Source organism: Bombina bombina, chromosome 6, assembly GCF_027579735.1.
Source record: "Bombina bombina isolate aBomBom1 chromosome 6, aBomBom1.pri, whole genome shotgun sequence".
Taxonomy (NCBI): Eukaryota; Metazoa; Chordata; class Amphibia; order Anura; family Bombinatoridae; genus Bombina; species Bombina bombina.
Window position 1 is genome coordinate 567,530,195 of NC_069504.1, and position 27,759 is coordinate 567,557,953.

Sequence of the window (27,759 nt, forward strand, 5' to 3'; positions counted from 1 at the left end):
TTTCCCACCAGTAACAGTTGAAATAATAGAATCCAACTGAGAACCAAATAATTTGTTACCCTGGAAAGAAATAGAAAGTAGAGTTGATTTAGAAGCCATATCAGCATTCCAAGTTTTAAGCCATAAAGCTCTTCTAGCTAAAATAGCTAGAGACATAAACCTGACATCAACTCTGATAATATCAAAAATGGCATCACAGATAAAATTATTAGCATGCTGAAGAAGAATAATAATATCATGAGAATCATGATGTGTTACTTGTTGCGCTAAAGTTTCCAACCAAAAAGTTGAAGCTGCAGCAACATCAGCCAAAGATATAGCAGGTCTAAGAAGATTACCTGAACACAGATAAGCTTTTCTTAGAAAGGACTCAATTTTCCTATCTAAAGGATCCTTAAACGAAGTACCATCTGACGTAGGAATAGTAGTACGTTTAGCAAGGGTAGAAATAGCCCCATCAACTTTAGGGATTTTGTCCCAAAATTCTAATCTGTCAGACGGCACAGGATATAATTGCTTAAAACGTTTAGGAGTAAATGAATTACCCAATTTATCCCATTCTTTGGAAATTACTGCAGAAATAGCATTAGGAACAGGAAAAACTTCTGGAATAACCACAGGAGCTTTAAATACCTTATCCAAACGTTTAGAATTAGTATTAAGAGGACCAGAATCCTCTATTTCTAAAGCAATTAGTACTTCTTTATGTAAAGAACGAATAAATTCCATTTTAAATAAATATGAAGATTTATCAGCATCAACCTCTGAGACAGAATCCTCTGAACCAGAAGAGTCATCAGAATCAGAATGATGATGTTCATTTAAAAATTCATCTGTAGAGAGAAGTTTTAAAAGATTTTTTACGTTTACTAGAAGGAGAAATAACAGACATAGCCTTCTTTATGGATTCAGAAACAAAATCTCTTATGTTATCAGGAACATTCTGCACCTTAGATGTTGAAGGAACTGCAACAGGCAATGGTACTTTACTAAAGGAAATATTATCTGCATTAACAAGTTTGTCATGACAATCAATACAAACAACAGCCGGAGGAATAGCTACCAAAAGTTTACAGCAGATACACTTAGCTTTGGTAGATCCAGCACTAGACAGCGATTTTCCTGTAGTATCTTCTGACTCAGATGCAACGTGAGACATCTTGCAATATGTAAGAGAAAAAACAACATATAAAGCAAAATTGATCAAATTCCTTAAATGACAGTTTCAGGAATGGGAAAGAATGCCAAAGAACAAGCTTCTAGCAACCAGAAGCAATAAAAAATGAGACTTAAATAATGTGGAGACAAAAGCGACGCCCATATTTTTTAGCGCCAAATCAGACGCCCACATTATTTGGCGCCTAAATGCTTTTGGCGCCAAAAATGACGCCACATCCGGAACGCCGACATTTTTGGCGCAAAATAACGTCAAAAAAATGACGCAACTTCCGGCAACACGTATGACGCCGGAAACGGAAAAGAATTTTTGCGCCAAAAAAGTCTGCGCCAAGAATGACGCAATAAAATGAAGCATTTTCAGCCCCCGCGAGCCTAACAGCCCACAGGGAAAAAAGAGTCAATTTTTTGAAGGTAAGAAAAAAAAAATGATTAATTCAAATGCATTATCCCAAATATGAAACTGACTGTCTAAAAAATAAGGAAAGTTGAACATTCTGAGTCAAGGCAAATAAATGTTTGAATACATATATTTAGAACTTTATAAACAAAGTGCCCAACCATAGCTTAGAGTGTCACAGAAAATAAGATTTACTTACCCCAGGACACTCATCTACATGTTTGTAGAAAGCCAAACCAGTACTGAAACGAAAATCAGCAGAGGTAATGGTATATATAAGAGTATATCGTCGATCTGAAAAGGGAGGTAAGAGATGAATCTCTACGACCGATAACAGAGAACCTATGAAATAGACCCCGTAGAAGGAGATCACTGCATTCAAATAGGCAATACTCTCTTCACATCCCTCTGACATTCACTGCACGCTGAGAGGAAAACCGGGCTCCAACTTGCTGCGGAGCGCATATCAACGTAGAATCTAGCACAAACTTACTTCACCACCTCCATCGGAGGCAAAGTTTGTAAAACTGAATTGTGGGTGTGGTGAGGGGTGTATTTATAGGCATTTTGAGGTTTGGGAAACTTTGCCCCTCCTGGTAGGAATGTATATCCCATACGTCACTAGCTCATGGACTCTTGCTAATTACATGAAAGAAACACAATTTATGAAGCAGCGGTCTAAAGACCGCTGCTCCATAACCCTGTCCGCCTGCTCTGAGCAGGCGGACAGGAATCGCCGGAAATCAACCCGATCGAATATGATCGGGTTGATTGACACCTCCCTGCTGGCGGCCGCAAGTCAGCAGGGGGCGGCGTTGCACCAGCAGCTCTTGTGAGCTGCTGGTGCAATGTTAAATGCGGAGAGCGTATTGCTCTCCGCATTTAGCGGTGGTCTTGCAGACCTGATCCGCAAGACCTTTGATAAATTGGGGCCCGAGTGTTATAAATATAAACTTCAGACTAAAACTTTACATTAACACAACTGTTTGTCCAATTTTTAAGCAGCAGAGAACAGTTTTATAATTAAACAAAACAAAAACAAAACCTGCCTGAAAAGAGGTAGAACTAGAAAGAGACTATCACTGTTAATAACATTCTGTTATTCACTCTTTCAGAAACTTTGCATTGAAATGCAAAAATCTCAACATGTCCACATGCTTCTGGCTAAGGCTGGTTCTCTGTTTCCAGCTATATTTCCTGCAGCAGAGAAAAGGCACTCAAATAGTGTTGAGGTGCTTGAGATGTATAAGTAGGGTTTTGCCAATTTCACCAAAGTGGGATATTTATCTTTGTTAGCTCTTCACCAATGCAAAGGGGTTTTCACCTTGGCAAGGGGCCTCTCAATAAAGTAATCCTTGACTTCAATTCTTACATAAAAAAATATCTATATGCAATGGTAAATAACCAGCTATAAGGTTAGGGGAAATATCTAGTCCGCTCTAAACATAACAGATATATACATATAGGTTGAATCTGGTACATATTATCACAATATATTAAATATAAAAAAACAAAAACAAATCAAACACGCTAAGGACTGTATATCAATAACAGGACAAAGCCTTACACATTTATTTTTACAGTACATATAATGAGCAATAACAAGCAATACGCTAATAATTGTGCAAACAGATAATAGTGCACATCAATTTAAATAACTCCCTTCAGTCTAGGGGCTAGGTGTAAATAAGCTCAGCACTATATTATGCAAAGCATAGTTCCAAATCACCTGATTTAATATAAACAATCCAAATGATGACTATTATATCTGGGTTGCACATAAGCCTGGGGTAGTTGTAAACGTATACTGTCCTGAAAAAGTGAAAAGTAGATGTCTGTAGATGTCCTTTAGGCTAAGGACATAACCATAAAACACAATACCATATGCATGAGTTCATTGGAGTGAAGCAGCTGGTGTTGTGCACAGACCAACTATTTGCAAACCAACTAATCGATTAATCGATTATGAGATTCGTTGACAACTATTTTCATAATCGATTATGACGATTAGTTGTTGCAGCTCTAGAACCACTGTACAATTTCAGCAACTCATTTCCCAAAAATAAACAGTTGGGAAGCAGGTTCTCTCGACCGTCAGGTTCCCCCATCCAGGGGAATGTACACTGAAGCAGGAGAGGTTTAATCAAAAAGTGAGACAGTGGGGTCTCTCGGAAATAGACCCAATGGATTCTCTCCCAAATCACTTTCAAGATATTGTACCAGGATCCACTAGCAGAACTTATAGATGCTCTAGTAGTTCCCTGGTCATTCTGTCTAATGTACATCTTTCCACCATTTGTGTTGGTATCCAGATTGATACATGTCTAAATCATGAAGGGAAAAAAAAAAAAAAAAAAAAAAAGGGGGTTTTATGCAACTAAAACACACATTCCACAGGGAATTTGTATATATTTTTTTAGTGCTGGACAATAACTTAGATGCCTAGTGCAATGTTAAAGGGACAGTTTTCTCCAGAATTGTTATCGTTTAAAAAGAAAGATTATCCCTTTATTACCCATTCCCCAATTTTGCATACCCAACACATACATATATATACATATATACATATATATATATACATATACACATATATATATACACATACACATACACATATAAATGATTCCAAGCACTCACTGGACATCGGACAACAAATACAGATTTATTAGGGTTCCTAATAAATCTGTATTTGTTGTCAGAAGTCCAGTGAGTGCTTGGAATCATTTGCTACTACAGTACATACTTTTTGAGAGCACCCTGGCAGTTGTGGAGAGGTGGTGAGAGTGGATAGATGGATAGATAGATAGATAGATAGATAGATAGATAACATAATTTATGCTTACCTGATAAATTCCTTTCTTCTGTAGTGTGATCAGTCCACGGGTCATCATTACTTCTGGGATATTACTCCTCCCCAACAGGAAGTGCAAGAGGATTCACCCAGCAGAGCTGCATATAGCTCCTCCCCTCTACGTCACCCCCAGTCATTCGACCAAGGACCAACGAGAAAGGAGAAACCAAGGGTGTAGTGGTGACTGGAGTATAATTTAAAAAATAACTGCCTGCCTTAAAAACAGGGCGGGCCGTGGACTGATCACACTACAGAAGAAAGGAATTTATCAGCATAAATTATGTTTTCTTCTGTTAAGTGTGATCAGTCCACGGGTCATCATTACTTCTGGGATACCAATACCAAAGCAAAAGTACACGGATGACGGGAGGGATAGCCAGGCTCTTTATACAGAAGGAACCACTGCCTGAAGAACCTTTCTCCCAAAAATAGCCTCCGAGGAAGCAAAAGTGTCAAATTTGGAAAATTTGGAAAAAGTATGAAGCGAAGACCAAGTTGCAGCCTTGCAAATCTGTTCAACAGAGGCCTCATTCTTGAAGGCCCAAGTGGAAGCCACAGCTCTAGTAGAATGAGCTGTAATCCTTTCAGGAGGCTGCTGTCCAGCAGTCTCATAAGCTAAACGTATTATACTACGAAGCCAAAAGGAAAGAGAGGTAGCAGAAGCCTTTTGACCTCTCCTCTGACCAGAGTACACGACAAACAGAGAAGATGTTTGTCGAAATTCCTTAGTTGCCTGTAAGTAAAATTTTAGGGCACGAACTACGTCCAGATTGGGTAGTAGACGTTCCTTCTTCGAAGAAGGATTTGGGCACAAAGAAGGAACAACAATCTCTTGATTGATATTCCTGTTAGTGACTACTTTAGGTAAGAACCCAGGTTTAGTACGCAGAACTACCTTATCCGAATGAAAAATCAAATAAGGAGAATCACAATGTAAGGCTGATAACTCAGAGACTCTTTGAGCCGAGGAAATAGCCATTAAAAATAGAACTTTCCAAGATAACAACTTTATATCAATGGAATGGAGGGGTTCAAACGGAACGCCCTGTAAAACGTTAAGAACAAGGTTTAAACTCCATGGAGGAGCAACAGTTTTAAACACAGGCTTAATCCTCGCCAAAGCCTGACAAAAAGCCTGAACGTCTGGCACTTCTGACAGACGTTTGTGTAACAGAATAGACAGAGCTGAGATCTGTCCCTTTAATGAACTAGCGGATAAACCCTTTTCTAAACCTTCTTGTAGAAAGGACAATATCCTAGGAATCCTAACCTTACTCCAAGAGTAACCTTTGGATTCACACCAATATTAGGTATTTACGCCATATCTTATGGTAAATCTTTCTGGTAACAGGCTTCCTAGACTGTATTAAGGTGTCAATAACTGACTCAGAAAACCCACGTCTTGATAAAATCAAACGTTCAATTTCCAAGCAGTCAGCTTCAGAGAAGTTAGATTTTGATGTTTGAAAGGACCCTGTATCAGGAGATCCTGTTTCAGAGGTAGAGACCAAGGTGGACAGGATGACATGTCCACCAGGTCTGCATACCAAGTCCTGCGTGGCCATGCAGGTGCTATTAGAATCACTGATGCTCTCTCCTGTTTGATTCTGGCAATCAATCGAGGAAGCATCGGGAAGGGTGGAAACACATAAGCCATCGTGAAGTCCCAAGGTGCTGTCAGGGCATCTATTAGAACTGCTCCTGGATCCCTGGATCTGGACCCGTAACGAGGAAGCTTAGCGTTCTGTCGAGACGCCATGAGATCTATCTCTGGTTTGCCCCAACGTCGAAGTATTTGGGCAAAGACCTCCGGATGAAGTTCCCACTCCCCCGGATGAAAAGTCTGACGACTTAAGAAATCCGCCTCCCAGTTCTCCACTCCCGGGATGTGGATTGCTGACAGGTGGCAAGAGTGAGACTCTGCCCAGCGAATTATCTTTGATACTTCCATCATTGCTAGGGAGCTCCTTGTCCCTCCCTGATGGTTGATGTAAGCTACAGTCGTGATGTTGTCCGACTGAAACCTGATGAACCCCCGAGTTGTCAACTGGGGCCAAGCCAGGAGGGCATTGAGAACTGCTCTCAATTCCAGAATGTTTATTGGCAGGAGACTCTCCTCCTGACTCCATTGTCCCTGAGCCTTCAGAGAATTCCAGACGGCACCCCAACCTAGAAGGCTGGCGTCTGTTGTTACAATTGTCCAGTCTGGTCTGCTGAATGGCATCCCCCTGGACAGATGTGGCCGAGAAAGCCACCATAGAAGAGAATTTCTGGTCTCTTGATCCAGATTCAGAGAAGGGGACAAGTCTGAGTAATCCCCATTCCACTGACTTAGCATGCATAGTTGCAGTGGTCTGAGGTGTAAGCGAGCAAATGGCACTATGTCCATTGCCGCTACCATTAAGCCGATTACCTCCATGCATTGAGCCACTGACGGGTGTTGAATGGAATGAAGGGTGCGGCAAGCACTTTGAAGTCTTGTTAACCTGTCCTCTGTCAGGTAAATCTTCATTTCTACAGAATCTATAAGAGTCCCCAGGAAGGGAACTCTTGTGAGTGGAACGAGTGAACTTTTCTTTTCGTTCACCTTGCATCCATGTGACCTTAGAAAAGCCAGTACTAACTCTGTATGAGACTTGGCAGTTTGAAAGCTTGAAGCTTGTATCAGAATGTCGTCTAGGTACGGAGCTACCGAAATTCCCCGCGGTCTTAGTACCGCCAGAAGAGCACCTAGAACCTTTGTGAAGATTCTTGGAGCTGTAGCCAATCCGAATGGAAGAGCTACAAACTGGTAATGCCTGTCTAGAAAGGCAAACCTTAGATACCGGTAATGATCTTTGTGAATCGGTATGTGAAGGTAAGCATCCTTTAAATCCACTGTGGTCATGTACTGACCTTCTTGGATCATGGGTAAAATTGTCCGAATAGTCTCCATTTTGAATGATGGAACTCTTAGGAATTTGTTTAGGATCTTTAAGTCCAGGATTGGTCTGAAAGTTCCCTCTTTTTTGGGAACCACAAACAGATTTGAGTAAAACCCCTGTCCCTGTTCCGACCGTGGAACTGGATGGATTACTCCCATTAACAATAGTTCTTGTATGCAGCGTAGAAACGCTTCTTTCTTTGTTTGGTTTGTTGACAACCTTGACAGATGAAATCTCTCTCTTGGAGGAGAGTATTTGAAGTCCAGAAGGTATCCCTGAGATATTATCTCTAGCGCCCAGGGATCCTGGACATCTCTTGCCCAAGCCTGGGCGAAGAGAGAAAGTCTGCCCCCCACTAGATCCGATCCCGGATCGGGGGCCCTCAATTCATGCTGTTTTAGGGGCAGCAGCAGGTTTCCTGGCCTGCTTGCCCTTGTTCCAGGACTGGTTAGGTCTCCAGCCTTGTCTGTAGCGAGTACCAGATCCTTCTTGCTTTGGAGCAGTGGAAGTTGATGCTGCTCCTGCTTTGAAATTCCGAAAGGAACGAAAATTAGACTGTCTAGCCTTAGGTTTGGCTTTGTCTTGAGGCAGGGCGTGGCCCTTACCTCCTGTAATGTCAGCGATAATTTCTTTCAAACCGGGCCCAAATAAGGTCTGTCCCTTGAAAGGTATATTAAGTAATTTGGACTTAGAAGTTACATCAGCTGACCAGGATTTTAGCCACAGTGCTCTACGCGCCTGAATGGCGAATCCGGAATTCTTAGCCGTAAGTTTAGTTAAATGTACTACGGCTTCCGAAATTAATGAATTAGCTAGCTTAAGTATTCTAAGCCTGTCCGAAATGTCGTCCAGCGTAGCTGAACTAAGGTTCTCTTCTAGAGACTCAATCCAGAATGCCGCTGCAGCCGTGACCGGCGCAATGCATGCAAGGGGTTGCAATATAAAACCTTGTTGAACTAACATTTTCTTAAGGTAACCCTCTAACTTTTTATCCATTGGATCTGAAAAGGCACAGCTATCCTCTACCGGGATAGTGGTACGCTTAGCTAAAGTAGAAACTGCTCCCTCCACCTTAGGGACCGTTTGCCATAAGTCCCGTGTGGCGGTGTCTATTGGAAACATCTTTCTAAATATCGGAGGGGGTGAGAACGGCACACCGGGTCTATCCCACTCCTTAGTAATAATTTCAGTTAGTCTCTTAGGTATAGGAAAAACGTCAGTACTTGTTGGTACAGCAAAATATTTATCCAACCTACACATTTTCTCTGGTATTGCAACTGTGTTACAATCATTCAGGGCCGCTAACACCTCCCCTAGTAATACACGGAGGTTTTCCAGCTTAAATTTAAAATTTGAAATATCTGAATCCAATCTGTTTGGATCAGAACCGTCAGCCGCAGAATGAAGCTCTCCGTCCTCATGTTCTGCAAGTTGTGACGCAGTATCTGACATGGCCCTAGCATTATCAGCGCACTCTGTTCTCACCCCAGAGTGATCACGCTTGCCTCTTAGTTCTGGTAATTTAGCCAAAACCTCAGTCATAACAGTAGCCATATCTTGTAATGTTATTTGTAATGGCCGCCCAGATGTACTGGGCGCCACCATATCGCGCACCTCCCGAGCGGGAGATGCAGGTACTGTCACGTGAGGCGAGTTAGTCGGCATAACTCTCCCCTCGTTGTTTGGTGAAATTTGTTCAATTTGTACAGATTGACTTTTATTTAAAGTAGCATCAATACAGTTAGTACATAAATTTCTATTGGGCTCCACTTTGGCGTTGGCACAAATAGTACAGGTCTCATCCTCTGAATCAGACATGTTTAACACACTAGCAAATAAACTTGCAACTTGGAAATATTATTCAAGTAAAACACAATGAAAAAACGTACTGTGCTTTAAGAAGCACTGAAAGATATATAACAGTTGAAATCAATAAACTTTGAAAAACAAAACACAATTTAGCAAAGGTTTGTTCCCATTAGCAAAGAAAAACTAACCCTGATGGCATAAAAAAGTTAAAGAATAAACGTTTTTTATCACAGTCAACTATAATCTCACAGCTCTGTTAGATTACTTCCCTCAAACAAGCTTTGAAGACCCCTGAGTTCTGTAGAGATAAACCGGAACATGCAGGAAAAAACAATGAGCTTCTGACTGAAATTTTTGATGCGTAGCAAAAGCGCCAAAAAAAGGTCCCTCCCCCTTACACACAACAGTGAGAGAGATCAGTAAACTGTCATAATTAGATCAAGCAACTGCCAAGTGGAAAAATAGTGCCCAAACATTTTATTCACCCAGTACCTCAGAAAATGAAAACGATTTTACATTCCAGCAAAAACGTTTAACATAAATTAAGAGTTATTAAAAAACCTGTTGCTTTGCAATTAGGCTAAAGTCTTATATACACAGTGTAATTCCAGTGAAGTACCATTCCCCAGAATACTCAAATGTTAAATATACATATATGATATGTCGGTATGGCAGGATTTTCTCATCAATTCCATTGTCAGAAAATAAAAACTGCTACATACCTCTTTGCAGATTAAACTGCCCGCTGTCCCCTGATCTGAAGTTTACCTCTCCTCAGATGGCCGAGAAACAGCAATATGATCTTAACAACTCCGGCTAAAATCATAGTAAAAACTCTGGTAGATTCTTCTTCAAACTCCACCAGAGAAGGAATAACACACTCCGGTGCTATTAAAAAATAACAAACTTTTGATTGAAGAAATAAAACTAAATAAAATCACCATAGTCCTCTCACACATCCTATCTAGTCGTTGGGTGCAAGAGAATGACTGGGGGTGACGTAGAGGGGAGGAGCTATATGCAGCTCTGCTGGGTGAATCCTCTTGCACTTCCTGTTGGGGAGGAGTAATATCCCAGAAGTAATGATGACCCGTGGACTGATCACACTTAACAGAAGAAAGATAGATACACACACACACACAAGCAGTCACAGTACAAATTAAAGGAATGCCAGTTTTATATACATATATGCATACACACAGAATGGAAAACTTGCAAAAAAGGAAGAAAAAAAATCTGCACATTGCACTACAAATATAAATCAGTAATAAACCATTCCTGGTGAGTATGTTCATCTTATTTCCCTTGATTGAGACCAACAGAAGGCACAGTGTACTGTAAAATTGTTTCAAGTAACTTGTTATACCTGCTGCAGAACTTGAAATGTTCATTTATGTTTATTTTGTATATGAAATAGATGTTTCTTATAATTGAAACTGAAATCCAATCAAATGGGCTGAGCTCACAGGATGGCAGACAAAAACTGTGTTGAACACACAGACTCATATTTAAGACAAAATAATTTTAGTAGCATACCCCCACTGGGAGTTTGATTTCTTCTAAGCATTCTTGTTTACATAGCTTTTCTGTGTACTTTGAAGTACTGACTGAAATTGTCAGTATATAGATGGGGAAAAACGCAAAACTAACCATTTCAAAATGATAAAGTGAAAGTCAACGGGTGCTTTTGTAAACAATTTGACACACTTCAGCACCAAGGCAGAACATGATGTGATCTAAGAGGTCATCACAGAAAATGTATCATGTCTGTAGAAACAACAGGACACAAGCGAGAACTGTTAACACTTTCGCTTTGCAGTGCTACCCTGCATCAGGCTCTTCATACAGCACTGTGCTCCGGCTGCACTGTGTGTCAACACTGATTGGTGACTGGCTCTCAGGGATTTATTCAAAATTGCTTTATTCAGGGGCGGAGCCAGCTATCTATGGAGCGGTCGCATAATTGAGCTGCTCCTCATATACAAGAGGCAAATTTACCTCAATTTCATCAAAATAAGGGAGATGGACAAGCATAGCGACAGCACAACTACCCACGATCATTATGCTCTTGAGTGGAACCGTGCAGGGCGTTTCTGGCTTACTCTGAGATCATGGTCGGTCCTTGCTCAGTTTGCAGAGATTGACAGACGCCATCTTGGAACAGTGGCGTGGTGTGTTTGCTAAATCCCCTCAGGCCCTGTTAAAGCCATTCTACTCATTTTGTCTCTATCTAAGTAAGAGAGAGACCCTGCCTGAGTAGCCAGCAGCCGAAGCCCTATATTAAAATAAGAGGGAGGATTCAACTAGCCCACAAAGTGCCACAACTTTGTCCGTATGGGAAAAACAAAAACTCATAGCATAAAAGGAACGTAGCCTACTCCCTAAGTACTGACCTTAGACGACTGGGAGTCACGTCTTCAAGTTTTTGATGGTAATTTCACCGATCTAAAGAGTCTACTCAAAGAGACCTTCGCAAACTTACTTGCGCAAGTACACAAGTCGTCAATGGAGACAGTGACACATCCAGGGGCCTTTGTAGAGCAGGACCAGCTTCAGTTACATTCGGCAGCTCTGATTACACAATATCTGACTATTTGCCTTCAGACTACCTGACGAAACCACTGTGCGATCGGAACCTTACATCTACTTGCCAGCAGACTTCGCCCTCAGACCTTCTAATATGGTTTGATTTAACGGCCACTCTTGCTTGCCATGTGGGGGAATACTACTAATCTCCATATGAAAAGTTCACGATAACTCAAAAGCAGGCATAGGTTAACAATTGCAAGATTTTCTTATACTAGCTAAAGAGGATCCCTTGTTTATTCTTTTATTCTGACTATGTTATTTCATATGGCTAAACTTCTAATGCTTGGTGGCATAGAGGAATTTGTTATAGCTGACAAAGAGGCTATGAGTTTTTGTTCACATATTACTGTTCCAATTTTGTTTACTATTGTTCTGAGCCCAATCAAAGTATGCAGATACCTCTAATCCTACAACATGAGGTCCCCCTATATGATAGCTCAATATGGTCTGTTTTCTGGTGGAGCTCTCCCAACTCTGAAACTATCAGAGTGCACCATTCTTCTGAGAGTCAAGATATGTAAGGCAGAGGTTGGCTAACTTTATACCACCAACTGCTCTATTTCACTACCATTTAGGCTGAGAGACTGGAATAGGACTAAATATCTATGGGCGATTTGTATCCCCCAGTTTAATGTTTTAACACTACTTTTATGGTATTTATTTAGGGGGAAAATACTTACATGATGCCTATCAGCTGAACTTAAGATATAGCTCCCTGTTTTATACTAGAACACCCTTTGTCATAGAGCCTAATTGGGGACCCAGTTCAGTTACCATGTTATAATTTAGTTTCGTAATACACCTAAAAATGTCTATTAGGTTGAAATGTTCATCATGATACAGCCTCCAGCACCATATACCCCTTTGCAGGGAATATGAATAGACCGGTCTGGTCGCCAATGGCGACCTAAATTTCTTGCGGGCAAGTAAAATTTTTAAGTTACCAGACCGAGCGGCGAACTGGGATATAAGAAGCAATAATAAAAAATGTCAAATTGCCTTTCACATATGCGCACACACGAGAAAGGAGGGTAGAAAGGGGAGGTTCTTTCTGTTAAATGCATTCAAAGACCTCCACTTATCTCCATGGCTCTTGGTCTCTTCTTTGTCAGTTGCTACTTCCCACCCCTAGAGTTGTCTGCGCAGGAAGACATCCTGCTAGAGCGGTGAGTGTGTTAATTCTCTGTGTATGAATGAAGTATGGGTTAAAGTGACTATATAGTTATGGTAGGCAGCTTGCTCACGTACATTATGCTGACTTACTCCAGGGTCCTCTGCAGTACTTCAGCACAATGTACACGATCAAGCTGCCTACCATAACAATATAGGGCAGTGCCCAATTTCTCTGGATGCTATTAATGCTCAAAAAACTGACTTTACCAATTAGTAGAGAACATACCATCTCCATGCACCCAGTCAAATCTGCTAGCGCAGCACTGCAGTTGCGCTAGTAGTTGAAAGGCAGCTGGGCAGAAAGGAAAAAAAAAAAAAAAAAAAAAGTATTTTTAAAATGCTTGTTATGTCACTGTTCATTGTCCAGCTAAACGTAGTACTGCTCACAGTGCTGAAGGGTTAGTCAATCATAAACCCTCCACATATGCTGAAGTAAAAAAAAAAAAAAAAAAAAAAAAAAAAGCTCAATTATATCTTTGTTTTCCTTAGGGGGGAAAAATCAAGACGTACATACAGTATTACAAAGATAATATCCCTGTTTTTTTTTTTATCCCTATTTTCTAAAGTTAAAGTCTTTTATTAAGTCCCAAATATTAAGCAGCTTGCAGGGCATTCAAATTGGGACCTCTGTCTGCAATGCTTTGTGGGATTACAATAACACTATTTATATTGCCTTTTTACGATAGATAGATAGATAGATATATATATATATATATACACACACTAAATGCAGATACGCACGGGCGACTAAAGTTTCTTGCGGGCTGGTAAGTTTTGTCATTTTTGGGTATTCATAGGCCCTGCCTTTGTGATAGTTTTTTGCTCAAGAGTAATAGTGTCTGGCACCCCCCCCCCCCCCCACTTGCGGGTTAGCTTTACACACCACATACAATTTCTTTGAATGCTCCTTGTCATAATAGCTAGTATCTCACACATTTAAGATTGCAAGCCTGAGAAATGGGGAATCATATTATAGTTTAAGAGTGTAACAAATGGCCCTTTGTGTGATCCCTATCAATTCCTGGATGCACTCAGTCTCACTTAAAAATATATCTTTATATATGGCAGATTTTGAAAGATTAATATTTAGCACAACCCTAGTTAGTCATTACAACACACTATAACTTTCTATTCAACTCATCCTAGGAATTGTTTGTCCTTTTTTCAGATACATCCTATTTTACTTTTATTAAGGGCCCTAAGAATCTATCCTTACCAGGGACACGAAAGGGAAAGAGTATTGTAAATATTAGCCATAATTTATTCTAACTAATGGTTGCATGCCTCTACATTTAGTAGGACACATTACAATGTGTGTAGCCCATGCCAGGAAACAGCTATCCACTTTCATTGTAAAGGATTCAACTCCTACCCCTAGTCAATATTTTTCATAAGCTACGCTTTTGTTAATCTGAATTTGTTTCACATTCATTCCACTAGGGTAATTCTTAGAGGACCTTATCCAACAGCTGAGAAAGTAATTGTAAGGGTTCCTTTGAGTCTCTCACATCCATTATGGTATTTCTATACATTGTCATCTGTTTATTAGTTCATTGTTTATAATGTATGTTAAGGGTGACACGAAATTGATATTTCAGCCGTTATGTAACAATAGAAAAGTATTCTTAAAGGGACATTATACACTCATTTTTTCTTTGCATAAATGTTTTGCAGATCTATTTATATAGCCCATAATGTTTTGTTTTTAAATATCATTGCTATGATTTTCAGACTCCTAACCAAGCCCCAAGGTTTTAGGAGAATACCGTCAGCTACCTTCTCCAGCTTGCTCCTGTTTCTGTAAAGGGTCTTTTCATATGCAAAAGAAGGGGGAGTGTCTTATTTCCCACTTGCAGTGGACTTTCCAGCTACCTTTTCAACAGAGCTAAACTGAGAGCTTCTAAGTAAGTTTTTAAACAGTTTTATACTGGGTTTTTATATCAGTATCTGTGCATCTTATTTTTTATAGTAGTGTCTATTACATGCAGTTATATTAAAAATTGGTGTATACTGTCCCTTTAAGCTAAGCTCTCAGCTACTATAGTTCAATAATACCTAAAGTATAGTCTCATGGGGGCTATTCCCTGATTAACATACCCCCTTCTACGCCATGTCCTATGTGACGAGGTTGATATTAGCACAACAATTTCATATTACCTCAAGCAGCAACCTACTATGTATCTTCTTAATCCCTAACTAAAGAAAGCCTTTAACACCTAACATCTTACGGCATATAGCGTCGTTTTGGCTCCCATAAGGTCTATCATTACGACCCACTCCCTCAACTTCACCTTCCCCCCTCATACAAAGCGGCTCTTGCCCACTGATCTACCCTATTCCCCACCCAAACCATATTACTACCCATCCAAACCTGTAGGTGTGTCTGCCATCTAATTAATCCTCTGCCTCCCACCCACTAAAGGTGATTCACTAAATTAAGCTACTGAACCCCCTACATGTCACATGCATTGTTCTAGGCTTGCCAACCATTGGCATCTACACCATATTAAGATCTACAACATTAAGTAGAATTTGGTTTATTGAAAAAGAGTTTCCAAATTGTGATACCCAGTTTATATGCTTGTGACTTGCCTAAAGCTCTCGTTAGATAATACGGAATACTACTTGATAAAGTGACTGTTGTTGTCGCTTCCCAATGAGTGACGTGATGATGTATTTTTGTTATGTAAACTGGTATCTCATTGTTACATTATTTTTCAACCTCAAAAAATATTAAAAGAACAAAAAATTGCTTTATTCAGTTTATCCAGTAAATAAACACATTGCTGTTGAGCTACTGCTTTAGTGTAACTGCCTAATTTAAATGGGATAAGAAACCCAAAAATGTTCTTTCATGATTTGGATAAAACATACAATTTTACAAAACTTTCCAATTTACTTCTATTATCAAATTTAGAAAGTGATGTGATTGTAGGCACCTAGGCGTACAATAGGATGCGTTAAATAGGGGAAAATACAAAGTGTCTAACCTATATGTGGACGTGCACAAAAAGTGAGTATACGTGCTATATAACGTTATCTAATATAGCCAGGCCGGGGTCATCCAACAACAGTTAGAAGGTGTTGGCATTGAAATATCAAACTATTATAAAAAAGAGAGAGATATATATGTATATATAAAAAATCGTGTGAGACTGAAAAATAAATGAGCAAATAAGTGTAAAAAATATATATGCAAAAACCGTGTGATCTTCTTAAAGGGACAGTTCACCCAAATATTTTCTCCCATTTATTTTGTTCCCAATGTTCCATTTTACCTGCTGGAGTGTATTAAATTGTTTACGAGTTGCTCCTTTACCCCTATTTTGCCTCTTGAAATAGCTGATTTAGCTTGTGTTTTCCCAACCTATACTGAAAGTTTTGATACTGGAGTCTAAGCTATTGAATAGCCTAAGTAAACACAGCCAGCAGAAGAAATTAAACTCACAGTGGGGTGCAGGATAGTTAAGTAATAAAATGATAATTTTCCATTGTTCTCTCTATGTACTGAGCTTTAGTTTTCCAGACAAATATAAGATAAGGAAGCAAGTGTGTGTACACAAAGTGATAACATAATGAGATATATTACCTGAAGCTCAACCCATTGTAATAGGTAGTGGTTTAAAAGCACAAAACCAGCAACTTCATATACACAAAAAAAACTGAAAATGCTATTTCTCATACATTTTATACTCTGCAGCTGATATAACAAGTAATTGAAAATACATTAATATAAAAATAATTTTACAGTGTACTATCCCTTTAACTGTGTATCGGATATATAAAAATTTGATTAACCCAATATAGTGGTCTAACAATTAATACAAACATAAAGGGTATAATAATGCATATAAAATAGTTTTAAAAAAAATACCAAACAAAAAAAAAAGAATAAAATGAAGACAATATATCAAAGTCCAAAGTACCCTTTATATGTGATACACAAAGGGTACTCCCAAATAAAGTCCAGAACAAATATATGTATAGGTGTGTAAAAAAGTCTGATGTGGGATCACCAAAAAAAATGATCAGAGAAGGGTGGGCAGCTACTCTTCGGCACTGATGGTCAGTCAGGTAATCTAGAAATGGAGACAGGGAGAAAGAGAGCGCCTCATGGTGCAATATCGTAAATACAGAATTGGAACCCAAATGGATCACTAGTCAGTAGTGCCAACTCTTTTGTGAGTAATATTTCAATGCTGTGATCCATTTGGGTTCCAATTCTATATTTACGATATTACACCATGAGGCGCTCTCTCTGTCTCTATTATCAAATTTGCTTAAAGGGACAGTATACACTCATTTTCATATAACTGCATGTAATAGACACTACTATAAAGAATAAGATGCACAGATACTGTTATAAAAATCCAGTATAAAACTATTTAAAAACTTACTTAGAAGCTGTCAGTTTGGCTCTGTTGAAAAGGTAGCTGGAAAGCCCACTGCAAGTTGCAAATAAGACACCCCCCCCCTCCCCCTTCTTTTGCATATGAAAAGACCCTTTATACAAACAGCAGCAAGCTGGAGAAGGTAGCTGACCGTATTCACATAAAACTTTGGGGCTTGGTTAGGAGTCTGAAAATCAGAGCAATGTTATTTAAAAATAAGCAAAACTATACATTTATTTTTAAAAAAAAAAACTTTATGGGCTATATAAATAGATCATCTACACAACATTTATGCAAAGAAAAAATGAGTGTATAATGTCCCTTTAATTATTTTGTATGTGTTGAAAGAGCAGTAAGGCACTACTGGTTGCTCCAATCACAAGAGACAAATGTGTGAAAGCAGATATTTCCAACTAGTGTAGGATCTGTGTGTATTCTTTTACAAAGGATACCAAGGAAACAAGTATGTTTGAAAAAAAGTTAATTTAAGCGTCTTAAAATTACATGCTATCTGAATCATGCAGGTTTCGTTTTGACTTTCCTATCCCTTTAATTTCAAAATGACATGCAGAAAAAAATCTCCACTAAAACAAACAAAGTGAAAAAAGGCCTGCCTATGGGGACTTCAGCATGTAAATTACATCACTTGAAAAAAATAAAGTGGGGGGGGATCACAGTACACAATCCCTTTCAAAAAGTCATTGTAAAAATGGCATGCATACCTTACAGCATGACATTTTACCAATTGCAACACTGCAAAGCTGTGCGTTTACACCTGCATATGAATTAAAGGGGTGGTAAACTATACCCTTTTTAAAATCAGATCTGGAATGTTAGTGAAGTGTGCGGTGGAGCACAGGGTATTTTAAATCTATATTAAAATGTAAGTTGAGGCGCATCTTCATTACAACTGATGAATTAAACTCCATCTAAAATATCACTACCTTTATAGATCTGTTTTAATAAAAGGGGAGAGTTTACCAACACGTTAAACCCTTCCTGGGGTTGGGATGTTCCATGCCGTCCTAATCGTGCTAGGCTTTAGCACCGTTAGGACTAGGTTTAGTTTTAACTTAGAATACCAAGAGAACAAAGCAAAATATGATAAAAGCAAATTAGAAAGTTGATTAAAATTGCAAATTCTATTCGAATCATAAAAGTTTCGTTTTGACTAGACTGGCCCTTTAAGTAAAGTAGCACTCAGGTCCCAAACTGGAACTCCAGCTGATCCAATGTGCTGCTGATTTTTGTAAACACTAAATTGAAGCATCACTAGTGATAAAAAAAACCCCACTAAAAAACAAAGCTCTAACAAACATTTTATTTCTTCACGATAATGGCAATCTTTAGTAATTTGCGTTAGGTTATAGAGTTTATATTCAGGCCCGTATACAAAACACATTTAACCTTAAAAATGCTTGACTGCCTTCAGTCAACGTGCTCATCAACAAAAGTGTTACTATGTCACAAATACCAACGTTTTTGCTAGTTATGGCCACTCGATGTTTTATAATAAACAAATTCACATAAAAACAAACTGCAGCACTATCTTATTTAATGACAACCTTAAAAACGTTTCTCTCAATACTTGTGACATTCGGCTGCATAGGCACAATCTCCTCTCATTAACCAATCCGCCCATAATGCATACATAACCCGCACCGCAATAGCCGCATTTATATTTATGTGGCGTCCATTTCAATATGTAGATACACCAAACCTAAGCTGCAGCTCTCGCCATCTTGAGGCCTGTAACTGCATAGGCTGGCCCCGCCTCCCGAAAATACAGATTAGACAGTATTTTACCTGCTTAAGTCTTGACATGAGAGCGTGCTTTACCCCAGTCACGTCCAAATTCCTTCGCTGTAACTCGTGTTTAATGTCTATCACACGTAAATCAGCCAGTCTCCTTTTCTCGGTTATACTAGCTAACGCCATTACCATCCAGCGCACTCCGAGTAGTGTCGCGTCACGCGACACAGCCTTCAGCGGCAATACCCGGATGCATTGCTTATACCAAACGCGTCTATAAATAGGCACTTGACAGACAAGCCTCCTACTTGCACACAGGTGTATAGACTAAATTCTACCAGAGCACGTACCCCCAGTGTCACACAAGCTGTCTCTCTTTTAGAAAGCAAACAATGCCTGCTTTATGCATACTACAAATGATGATAAACAATACTGATAAACCAAAGCGCGAGTTCTAGTACACGTGTACATTCATATCTAAATATAAAACAGAATCCTGTACAAACACATTACCTGCTTGCGATCTCACAGATAATTTAAAATACACGTGCCAAGGAAAATTATATATGAACATATCCGTTATGTAATTGAGAGAGAGAGAAAAAAGTCCCACTGGAGGTCAATGATTGTCACGAAGAAATAAAAACATTTATTTTCAGCACAAAATCATCAATACAAATAATATTTTAAACTGACTTTTAAAGCAACCATTACTTTAAAAGGACATGTCACATGATACCCAAACGTTGAAGCACTTGAAAGTGCTGCAGCATAAGATGTTAAAAAAAAGCATACTAGAAAATGATCATCTCCGTTTAAAAAAAAGAAACATACCCCTTGCCTAAAAATTGCCTCAGTAGCCACATCCCATTGTAAAGGGACTAAGCAGCCAATCAGGATGTTAGTCCCAGGACTTGCAAGGGAGCGAGCATCTGGCATGTGCAGACAGTGTCATGTTATTTCAGTTTAAAGGGACAATCCAGTCAATTTAAAAGCACATAGATTAATTACATATTTGATTAGAAACATATTTGCAATATACATGTACAGGTGGCCCTCGGTTTACAACGGTTCAATTTGCACCGTTTCAGAATAACAACCTTTTTTTTCAGTCATGTGACTGCTATTGAAAAGCATTGAGAAGCACTGCATTGATTAAAATAGCCAGTAGGTGGAGCTGTCCGCTTGTGTTGCAGCAAAGATATGTAAGCCAAGCAAGCTAAAATGAATCAGTTTAACCAGACCTGAGCTATCGAGCAGCTTGCAAAGGAACAAGATCTTCCAGTCTATAAATCAGTCCAGATTGGAATGCATAGAAAGAACTGTTTGCAGAAAAATGCAAGTAAAGTCTGTGTTGTGTGGTTCTATTAGGTTTATAATGCTGTTTAGCAAATGTATTTGTTCATTTAACTAAGTTTAATTATATATTCTGTGTTGTGTGATTATTTTATTAGGTTTATAATGCTGTTTAGCATTTAAAGTCTTCATTTCAAAGCTTTAAAAATAATGTATTAGGTGTTACTTATGCCAATTTTGAGAGGGGCCTGGAACCTAACTCCCTAACTTCCCACTGACTTACATTATAAACTGGGTTTCAATTTACAACGGTTTTGATTTACAACCATTCCTCCTGGAACTTAACCCCGGCGTAAATTGAGGGCTACCTGTACTGTCAAAAATGCTTCTAGTAAAAGTTATCACTGTTTTAGTGTTAAAAATGTTCTCTACACATGAAGCATAGCTAGTTATTCTCAGTGCATCAGCATTTTAAATACTGCAGCTGCTCAGAGCACCAGGACGGCTTGTATTGTGTCAGAAATGAACAAATCAAGTCATTACCAGATTTTACAAGCACCTTAGGCTCTCTAAACAAGTGCTTTGTTTAAAATGCTGGTGCACTGTGAGTACTAAAATACACTTTTGAAACAGCTACAGCTTTTATTAGAAGCATTTTTGCTAATACTAGTATATTTAAAAAAATGATTCTGTTCAAAACTGAAATGCATCCATTCTAAATTAGACTGGAATGTCCCTTTGAGGAAGTTAAATATGAAATTTGGCAAGATTTTAGCAAAATCTAATGAGATCAAAGCTAAGTATATAAGCTAATCAGCTTTGTCAATGCTGTTCTTTTTCTTAAAAAAGCTGCTGACAGTAGCTTAAAGGGACAGTCAACCCAAATTTTCAAATATGTTATTTCTATAACGTTGCTAACGATATTTAGTTTGCACTTTATCCTAATTCATTACCCTAAATCGTTTCTGAGCATTACTACTTACTTGTTTGATCTTTGCAGTTTAAAATGCCCGCCTGCCCCCTCCCCTATTTCGTCATCAAGATCCTAAGTTTGTTCAGTCTCTATGTCGGCTACTTCTTGAGAATCCACACTCCTGGTACTTTAGCACATGCAGTCATTGCGTGAGAACTCATTTATAGAGGTAGCTTACAGATAGGCTGCGTGTACTGTTTATACTGTATACGTATACTAGTAAAGGACATTTGCTTACAATACATAAGTGCTAAAAGGCCGGCCACTAACTTCATTATTGTGCAGGTGCACATACATATTGCTGATTTATGTCCCTCAGTAATACCTTTGCCAAAATCAAAAAACGCTGGTTACAGATGTCAACGGATTTTGAAATAGAATGCATATGCATGAAAAATTTGTAAATCAAATAGTGAAATTAGCCCCTTCTCCTGTAAACCTGACTTAGCCGGCCGGCTCAGACAAAAAAAACCACACTGGATTTGTAAAGAAACAGCAAATTGTAGATTAATATCTTAAAAAATGTTCTAATACCGTATGTATTTACATAAAATGGTTACATTACATACAATCATTCTGAGAATGTCCAAAATGAAAAGACATTATTTAAATATTTTAAAGTCACTAAAATCATTTCTACCCTTCAAAAAATGCCTTTTATAAAGAAAATATTAAATACAATTTTAGAACATATAAAATTCCCACCCAGAAAATTTCAGCAAAAAATATTTAAATTTACAAAGAAAGAAAAAAAGGCAATAATTGGCTTTTTGTACAGTATAGCAGCATACAAATAACTGTGATAAACCGACATTTTTAACTTGCTCCTGAAACTCATATAAACATACAATCAAAAACAGAATTTATGCTTACCTGATAAATTACTTTCTCCAACGGTGTGTCCGGTCCACGGCGTCATCCTTACTTGTGGGATATTCTCTTCCCCAACAGGAAATGGCAAAGAGTCCCAGCAAAGCTGGTCACATGATCCCTCCTAGGCTCCGCCCACCCCAGTCATTCGACCGACGGACAGGAGGAAATATATATAGGAGAAATCATATGATACCGTGGTGACTGTAGTTAGAGAAAATAATTCATCAGACCTGATTAAAAAAACCAGGGCGGGCCGTGGACCGGACACACCGTTGGAGAAAGCAATTTATCAGGTAAGCATAAATTCTGTTTTCTCCAACATTGGTGTGTCCGGTCCACGGCGTCATCCTTACTTGTGGGAACCAATACCAAAGCTTTAGGACACGGATGAAGGGAGGGAGCAAATCAGGTCACCTAAACGGAAGGCACCACAGCTTGCAAAACCTTTCTCCCAAAAATAGCCTCCGAAGAAGCAAAAGTATCAAATTTGTAAAATTTGGCAAAAGTGTGCAGTGAAGACCAAGTCGCTGCCTTACATATCTGGTCAACAGAAGCCTCGTTCTTTAAGGCCCATGTGGAAGCCACAGCCCTAGTGGAGTGAGCTGTGATTCGTTCAGGAGGCTGCCGTCCGGCAGCCTCATAAGCCAAACGGATAATGCTTTTAAGCCAAAAGGAAAGAGGTAGAAGTCACTTTTTGACCTCTCCTTTTACCAGAATAAACAACAAACAAGGATGATGTTTGTCTGAAATCTTTAGTAGCCTCTAAATAGAATTTTAGAGCACGGACAACGTCCAAATTGTGTAATAAACGCTCCTTCTTTGAAACTGGATTCGGACACAAAGAAGGTACAACTATCTCCTGGTTAATATTTTTGTTAGAAACAACTTTAGGAAGAAAACCAGGCTTAGTACGCAAAACCACCTTATCTGCATGGAACACCAGATAAGGAGGAGAACACTGCAGAGCAGATAACTCTGAAACTCTTCTAGCAGAAGAGATTGCAACCAAAAACAAAACTTTCCAAGATAGTAACTTAATATCTACGGAATGTAAGGGTTCAAACGGAACCCCTTGAAGAACTGAAAGAACTAGATTTAAACTCCAGGGAGGAGTCAAAGGTCTGTAAACAGGCTTGATCCTAACCAGAGCCTGAACAAATGCTTGAACATCTGGCATAGCTGCCAGTCGTTTGTGTAGTAAGACAGATAAAGCAGAAATCTGTCCCTTTAGAGAACTTGCAGATAATCCTTTCTCCAAACCTTCTTGTAGAAAGGATAGAATCTTAGGAATCTTTATCTTGTTCCATGGCAATCCTTTGGATTCACACCAACAGATATATTTTTTCCATATTTTATGGTAAATTTTTCTAGTTACAGGCTTTCTAGCCTGAATCAGAGTATCTATTACAGAATCTGAAAACCCACGCTTTGATAAAATCAAGCGTTCAATCTCCAAGCCGTCAGCTGGAGGGAAACCAGATTCGGATGTTCGAATGGACCTTGAACAAGAAGGTCCTGTCTCAAAGGTAGCTTCCATGGTGGAGCCGATGACATATTCACCAGGTCTGCATACCAAGTCCTGCGTGGCCACGCAGGAGCTATCAAGATCACCGAAGCCCTCTCCTGATTGATCCTGGCTACCAGCCTGGGAATGAGAGGAAACGGTGGGAATACATAAGCTAGGTTGAAGGTCCAAGGTGCTACTAGTGCATCTACTAGAGTCGCCTTGGGATCCCTGGATCTGGACCCGTAGCAAGGAACCTTGAAGTTCTGACGAGACGCCATCAGATCCATGTCTGGAATGCCCCATAATTGAGTTATTTGGGCAAAGATTTCCGGATGGAGTTCCCACTCCCCCGGATGGAATGTCTGACGACTCAGAAAATCCGCTTCCCAATTTTCCACTCCTGGGATGTGGATCGCAGACAAGTGGCAGGAGTGATCCTCCGCCCATTGAATTATTTTGGTCACTTCTTTCATCGCCAGGGAACTCCTTGTTCCCCCCTGATGATTGATATATGCAACAGTCGTCATGTTGTCTGATTGAAACCTTATGAATTTGGCCTTTTTAAACACCAAAAAACTCTTAACCATCTCCGTGGAGATGTTGCCTGTGCAACGGCAAAGAGAATGACTAGGGTGGGCGGAGCCTAGGAGGGATCATGTGACCAGCTTTGCTGGGACTCTTTGCCATTTCCTGTTGGGGAAGAGAATATCCCACAAGTAAGGATGACGCCGTGGACCGGACACACCAATGTTGGAGAAATCATAGTTATTACATAAGTATTAAAGTAACACAGTTTGAAAATACTGTTTTAAAATACCATCTTATTGCTGTCACAGAAATAAGCTGTTTGCCAAGGAGGACACGGACTTGATCGTACTGCCCAGAATAATTTATAGCAACATACTTATAACGATAAAGTCCGTCTCCTCCTGGGCAAATGGCTTATTTCTATGACAGCAATAAGATGGTATTTTAAAACAGTATTTTCAAACTATGTTACTTCAATACTTATAAACATACAATCAAAATCATAGTTATTACATAAGTATTGAAGTAACACAGTTTTCCATACACGATAAAGAAACTTCTCCTCTAAATATCTACATTAAAGGGACAGTCATGGTAGGTATATGTGTAGAATAAAGAAGAGCTTTTAGACAAAATTTACTTAGAGATTTTTTTTTAATATGTTTCTAGATCTCTAGTTTAAAAGGTAGAGTCTTTAAAAAGTGAAATTTCATTTTGAGTATATGATGGCTGCAAATGCATTTGTCCTGTTCATTTAACACAAACTGTTTTGTGGCAAGTGTTAGCTGCATAGTTATCAAGTTTTTCAAAAAATGATTATCGCCATGTCAAAGAAAATAATTCCAGAGGACATTGTGTTTGGTACAGTATTGAAGTAACAGTTTGAAAATACTGTTTTAAAAAAGCCTGTCCCAAAATTCAGCTTTTTTATTGTTCTGCAAGTTGAAGCAACATTCCATAGCTATAAAAACATGCTCCCATAACTGCTTGTTTAGTAAAGGATGTATGTATGTATGATAATGTTACAAAGCACAGTGTATTTGTGTGATAGCAGATATCGTATCAGAGTGATGTCCAGGTATCAAAGGCAGCTCCACACAACTGAACAGAACATTTAACCAAACACAAACTTTTAGTAGGAGCGCACTAACTTCCCAATTAAACGTCTCACCTATAGCCGGCCAGTGTGTAGGAAACCAACGGCTCAATGGTGACTAGCACATATGCAGCAGTAAAGCGCGTCTCTCCTAGACCCAAATAAAAGCAAATAGAATCCTAAAAATTGCACACAGTGATGCAAAACTCTCAAAAGCATCCAAAGTAAAAACGTTACTGATGATGCCATTGCAATGCCTTTATCCTTTGAGTAGAATTGGGGAGAAATATATTGAGGTTTAATGGTCATGCCCTCATCACAGTTTTTCTTCAAGAGACTTGGTAATGATACATTATTACTTCCATTTAATCAATTGCATAATTATTATATGTCTAGAATTGTTGTGTCATCTTTGCATACAAATTCTAGACTTATGCATTGTGCATACCTTAGAGAGAGCTGCTATCACACAAATACACTGTGCTTTGTAACATTATCACATGCTCCCACAACTGCTTGTTTAGTAAAGGATGTATGTATGATAATGTTACAAAGCACAGTGTATTTGTGTGATAGCAGCTCTCTCTAAGGTATGCACAATGCATAAGTCTAGAATTTGTATGCAAAGATGACACAACAATTCTAGACATATAATAATTATGCAATTGATTAAATGGAAGTAATAATGTATCATTACCAAGTCTCTTGAAGAAAAACTGTGATGAGGGCATGACCATTAAACCTCAATATATTTCTCCCCAATTCTACTCAAAGGATAAAGGCATTGCAATGGCATCATCAGTAACGTTTTTACTTTGGATGCTTTTGAGAGTTTTGCATCACTGTGTGCAATTTTTAGGATTCTATTTGCTTTTATTTGGGTCTAGGAGAGACGCGCTTTACTGCTGCATATGTGCTAGTCACCATTGAGCCGTTAGTTTCCTACACACTGGCCGGCTATAGGTGAGACGTTTAATTGGGAAGTTAGTGCGCTCCTACTAAAAGTTTGTGTTTGGTTAAATGTTCTGTTCAGTTGTGTGGAGCTGCCTTTGATACCTGGACATCACTCTGATACGATATCTGCTATCACACAAATACACTGTGCTTTGTAACATTATCATACATACATACATCCTTTACTAAACAAGCAGTTATGGGAGCATGTTTTTATAGCTATGGAATGTTGCTTCAACTTGCAGAACATTAAAAAAAGCTGAATTTTGGGACAGGCTTTTTTAAAACAGTATTTTCAAACTGTTACTTCAATACTGTACCAAACACAATGTCCTCTGGAATTATTTTCTTTGACATGGCGATAATCATTTTTTGAAAAACTTGATAACTATGCAGCTAACACTTGCCACAAAACAGTTTGTGTTAAATGAACAGGACAAATGCATTTGCAGCCATCATATACTCAAAATGAAATTTCGCTTTTTAAAGACTCTACCTTTTAAAATAGAGATCTAGAAACAGATTAAAAAAAAATCTCTAATTAAAGGGACAGTCTAGTCAAAATTAAACTTTCATGATTCAGATAGGGCATGCAATTTTAAACAACTTTCCAATTTACTTCTATTATCTAATTTGCTCAATTCTTTAAATATCCTTTGTTGAAGAAATAGCAATGCACATGTGTGAGCCAATCACACAAGGCCTCTAGGCGCAGCAACCAATCAGCAGCTACTGAGCATATCTAGATATGCTTTTCAACAAGTGATATCAAGAGAATGAAGCAAATTAGATAATAGAAGTACAATAGAAAGTTGTTAAAAATTACATGCTCTTTCTAAATCACGAAAGAAAAAAATTGTTTTTCATGTCCCTTTAAGTAAATTTTGTCTAAAAGCTCTTCTTTATTCTACACATATACCTACCATGACTGTCCTTTTAATGTAGATATTTAGAGGAGAAGTTTCTTTATCATGTATGGAAAACTGTGTTACTTCAATACTTATGTAATAACTATGATTTTGATTGTATGTTTATAAGTATTGAAATAACAGTTTGAAAATACTGTTTTAAAATACCATCTTATTGCTGTCATAGAAATAAGCCATTTGCCCAGGAGGAGACGGACTTTATCGTTATAAGTATGTTGCTATAAATTATTCTGGGCAGTACGATCAAGTCCGTGTCCTCCTGGGCAAACAGCTTATTTCTGTGACAGCAATAAGATGGTATTTTAAAACAGTATTTTCAAACTGTGTTACTTCAATACTTATGTAATAACTATGATTTTGATTGTATGTTTATATGAGTTTCAGGAGCAAGTTAAAAATGCCGGTTTATCAAAGTTATTTGTATGCCGTTATTCTGTACAAAAAGCCAATTATTGCCTTTTTTTCATTCTTTGTAAATTTAAATATTTTTTGCTGAAATTTTCTGGGTGGGAATTTTATATGTTCTAAAATTGTATTT

General features: G+C 38.6%; 1 protein-coding gene across 2 annotated transcripts in view; it reads right to left on the reverse strand.

Moving 5' to 3' along the window:
• The window catches only part of SLTM (SAFB like transcription modulator), a 365,442-nt gene that overhangs the window by 334,464 nt on the left and 3,219 nt on the right, over positions 1-27,759 (reverse strand). The window contains exon 1 of one of the 2 annotated variants that reach the window (XM_053717528.1): positions 19,120-19,299. The exons of the other annotated variant lie outside the window; for it this stretch is intronic. Coding sequence (XP_053573503.1) covers positions 19,120-19,257 — 138 coding nt within the window. The 5' untranslated portion in view covers positions 19,258-19,299. Of the gene's footprint in view, positions 1-19,119; positions 19,300-27,759 lie in introns of those variants that run through there. 2 annotated transcript variants of the gene reach the window in all.